Source organism: Gekko japonicus, unplaced genomic scaffold, assembly GCF_001447785.1.
Source record: "Gekko japonicus isolate JY-2015 unplaced genomic scaffold, Gekko_japonicus_V1.1 scaffold5560, whole genome shotgun sequence".
Lineage (NCBI taxonomy): Eukaryota > Metazoa > Chordata > Lepidosauria > Squamata > Gekkonidae > Gekko > Gekko japonicus.
This window is the reverse complement of record NW_015168211.1, coordinates 6375-10355: the sequence shown is the minus strand read 5'-3', so window position 1 is coordinate 10355 and position 3981 is coordinate 6375. Positions and strand designations below refer to the sequence as shown.

The following is a 3981-nucleotide window of genomic DNA, read 5'->3' as shown; positions in this document are numbered from 1 at the left end:
GGACCAGGCAGGAGGTGATGGGAAAGACCTCTCCACCTGAGACCCTGGAGAGCTGTAAAGAGGGGCTGTGGCTCAGTGGAAGAGCCTCTGCTTGGCATGCAGGAGGTCCCAGGTTCAATCCCCACCATCTCCAGTTAAAAAGGGCCAGGCAAGAGGTGATGGGAAAGACCTCCGCCTGAGACCCTGGAGAGCTGTAAAGAGGGGCTGTGGCTCAGTGGAAGAGCCTCTGCTTGGCATGCAGGAGGTCCCAGGTTCAATCCCCGGCATCTCCAGTTAAAAAGGGCCAGGCAGGAGGTGATGGGAAAGACCTCTGCCTGAGACCCTGGAGAGCTGTAAAGAGGGGCTGTGGCTCAGTGGAAGAGCCTCTGCTTGGCATGCAGGAGGTCCCAGGTTCAATCTCCAGTTGAAAAGGACCTGGCAGGAGGTGATCATGCGAAGGACTTCTGCCTGAGACCTTGGAGTGCTGCTGCCAGTCAGAGTAGGCAATACTGATCCTGATGGACCAAGGGTCTAATTCAGTATAAGGCAGCTTCACATGTGCTCCCATGAAAGGATTGGAAGGGACGACCGAGCCTTCCTTTTCCTGGGCTTCCTGCCCCTACGCCCCATTCCTCCCCCCTGACCAACGTCTGCCCTTCTCTTCCGGCAGTCATGCCCTCCAGCCCACCCCTGGGTGCCTCCTCCATCGCCAGCTCCTCCACGCCAGCGGGCGTCTTCTCCTTCTCGCCCGTCAACATGATCTCCGCCGTCAAGCAGAAAAGCGCCTTTGCTCCCGTGGTCCGGCCGCAAGCCTCCCCGCCCCCGACCTGCACCAGCGCCAACGGGAACAGCCTCCAAGGTGAGTTGGTTCTCCCTCCGCTCCCTGACCCGCAGCCGGGGCCACGCTGGGGCAGAAGTTGTGTCGGTGGTCGCAGGTCAAAAGGCGGCTGACGAGAGGCCGCATCCTTTCCCTTCCAAAGGACCCGCTGAGGGTCGGCCTCGGTGTAAAAGCGTTGCTCTTCCTGGATGGCTTTTCGCCTTCGCTTTCCCCCCGACCTCACTGGCTCTCACTTTCCCTCCTGCTTATACGTGTCTGCTTTCTTTCCTTCCCTTGCCCTGGGCTGCCGTTTGCTCGGTCCCGCCAACCAGACCAAACCTTTGAGGACTCAGACAAGTTTCACACACCGTCTCGGTCGCTCCAGGGACTGGCATATTCCTAAACACAGTATGTTTCTTCTCTCCTTCTCTCGTCTCCGCTCCCGCCCTCGCTCTGTCACCTTTCCCTCTTTTCCCCCCTCCTCTCTCCGCCATAAGTGGTTGTGACATCCCGCCAAGGTCTTTGCTCCGGTTCCGGTCAGGCTGGGGATCTGACACTCGCTCGAGTGGGGGGCTAGCGAGGGCCGAGTTCGAATTCAAAAAGCTGCAGGGAGGGGGGTAGTTGGCCGGTGCCTCCATCTCCCACCCACCACTCCCCACTGTGATCTCCTTGACATTCCTCATCTCCATGGGGGGGCCATGGTGTTATTTTCCACAGGACTGTTCACGGCGTGGCTTTTCTTGTCTGCCAGTCCAGGCCTATGGCTTAAAGCGGGGGTCCCCGACATGGTGCCGTGGGCACCACGGTGCCTGTCGACACCTTTCTGGGCAGCCGCCAAGTGTTTTTGCAAAGTGGGCCAGGCCAGGTGGGGCTTTTGTCCAACAAGGCTTCTGATTGGCCACCGGAGATTTGGTTGCCTGTGCTGTTTTTTTGTTTTGTTTTTTTTAAACGTCGCTTTGGCGGCAGCTGCCTCCACAGCACGAGGATCTTCCGTGTGTGACTGAAGGGAAGTTGCCGCAGCATCCATTTTGCCACTGGCTCCGCCTCCTGCGGCAGCCATTTTGTGGCTGCACCAGTCAGGATTCCAAAGGTGCCCACAAGCTCAGAAAGTAGGTCTGTCAGGTCCCTTACGTTTTTCGGCGGGGGAGGGAGTTGGGCCTCCGGTCCGGAAGTGACGTCATCACACTAGGGACGCCGCCGGTGGACGCTCTGGCATTCAGCCTGAAAACTCTATGGTACCATAGAGTTTTCAGGCTGAATGCTAGAGCATCCCCCCCGGCAACATGCCCAGCACAATGATGTCACCTCCGGGTGATGGCATCGCGTCGGGCACGTCGGCCAGATTTGGGCACTTTAGGGTCCGGCGTCCCCCTGCCGGCCGGATCTGGGCCATTGGGTCGGGGACCCTTTGAGTGGGCAACCCCCCCCGGAGACCTGGCAGCCCTATCCGAAATGTCGCAGACATCTGGCTTAAAGGCTCAAGGCCCGAGAGGGAGAAGGAGAAGGACATAAACCCACACAGAACCTCTCCCCTTCCCGGAGGAGGAGAGGGGAAGAAAAGCAAAATGGCAGCACGGGCTCTGGGCCTGGCGAGGGCTCGTGGCTGAAAGACTGAGCTATGAACTCGAAGGACTTCTGGTGCAAATCCTGCCTCTGCCACACAGTGGCCTGGGACAAGGCTGGGGTCACCACGCAGTGTTCCCTCTAAGCTCAGTTGGTGTGAGCTGGCTCACAGCTGTTTAGCCTCCGGCTCACACATTTTTAGCCTCCGGCTCACACATTGAAGTTGAGCCAACTTCAGAGGACGGCGGAAGACAGGAGGGCCTGGCGTGATCTGGTCCATGGGGTCGCGAAGAGTCGGACTCGACTGTGCGACTGAACAACAACACACATTTTTGCCCTAGCTCAGGGAGGGAGGCTCCAGAGCAAACTAATTTATGCAGCAGCCAAATCGCTTGCTCACAACTTTAATGCCAGCTGCTCACAAAGTAGGATTTTTGCTCACAAGACTCCACAGCTTAGAGGGAGCATTGGTCACCAGCCTCCATGGGGGGCCTGGAAATCTCCCGGACTTACAACATATCCAAACTGGTCCTCGAAGCATTTGGCCACATACCGAAATTCAAAGAATCTGCACAATAGGCACCAACCAGTGTTCCCTCTATGCTGAGTCAATGTGAGCTAGCTCACAGGTTTTTTAGCCTCCGGCTCACCCATTTTTGTCTTCGCTCAGGAAGGGACGGCTCCGGAACAAACTCATTTATGCAGCAGCCAAATCGCTCGCTCACAACTTCAATGCCAGCAGCTCACAAAGTACAATTCTTGCTCACAAGACTCCACAGCTTAGAGGGAACATTGGCGCCAACCCATCCTTGCTCCTGTAGAGTCTACGATGCTATCATGATCGTGGGCCGGTAGTGCGGCCTACAGGCTCTAGGGAGGCCTAGTGGCTCCCGGGAAGCCTGCGTGGGAGTGATCATCAGGGCCTACATCCCCCTGGACCCTGTGATTGGCTAACAGGCGATTTTGGAGGGAAAACTACCTCAGCAGGGGAACCGAGGGCGGTGCCTGGGAAGAGAAGATAAAAGGCCTTGCCCAGAGTGGGGTTGAGCATAGAGGGTCAGCAGTGTTCCGGTGAGGGTTGCCAACCCTGGCTTGAGAGATTCCTGGAGATTTGGGGGTGGAATTTGGGGAGCAGAGAGAACACAGCAGGGAGGCCATGCCGTAGAGTCCGGCCTCCAGGGGAACTGACCTCTGCAGTCCAGAGATCGGTTGTAACTCCGGGAGATCTCCAGGCCCCACCTGGAGGTCGGTGGCCCCAGTCCCTGCCACCGCCAGTAACTATGAACTCCTTGTTCTTCTCTTCGCAGCCTTGACGGGTCTCATCGTACCGCCCATGTGAGCAGGGAACGCCCTACTGAGCCTTCAGGAAGGACGGACCAACGGACTGGCATTTCCCCCGGCCCTTGGACTGGAAGGGCGTGGGCCTTGCTTATGGGATCCGGACCCCTTCCCGGCGCCTTCTCACTTGGGCTGCATTATTTACGGGAGGCTCCCCCTTCTGGTGGGAGGTTGAAATGCAGCAGGACAAGCCAAGGGAGGTGATCCTCAGCCGCGGCCAGGAGGTTCCCGACCAACGGATTGCGGGGGGCTTTATCCTCAAGGAGGGTAACGACGTTGGGGCT

At 58.0% G+C, this 3981-nt stretch overlaps 1 protein-coding gene across 1 annotated transcript in view; it reads left to right on the top strand.

The window, feature by feature from the left end:
* Positions 1–3698, top strand: part of LOC107113666 (transcription factor COE3-like) — a gene marked incomplete at its 5' end in the record, with an annotated part of 41299 nt that extends 37601 nt beyond the window's left edge. The window contains 2 exons of the mRNA XM_015415017.1: positions 650–838; positions 3667–3698. Of these exons, the coding sequence (XP_015270503.1) occupies positions 650–838; positions 3667–3698 (221 nt within the window). The remainder of the gene's footprint in view (positions 1–649; positions 839–3666) is intronic.
* Positions 3699–3981: the final 283 nt, after the last annotated feature.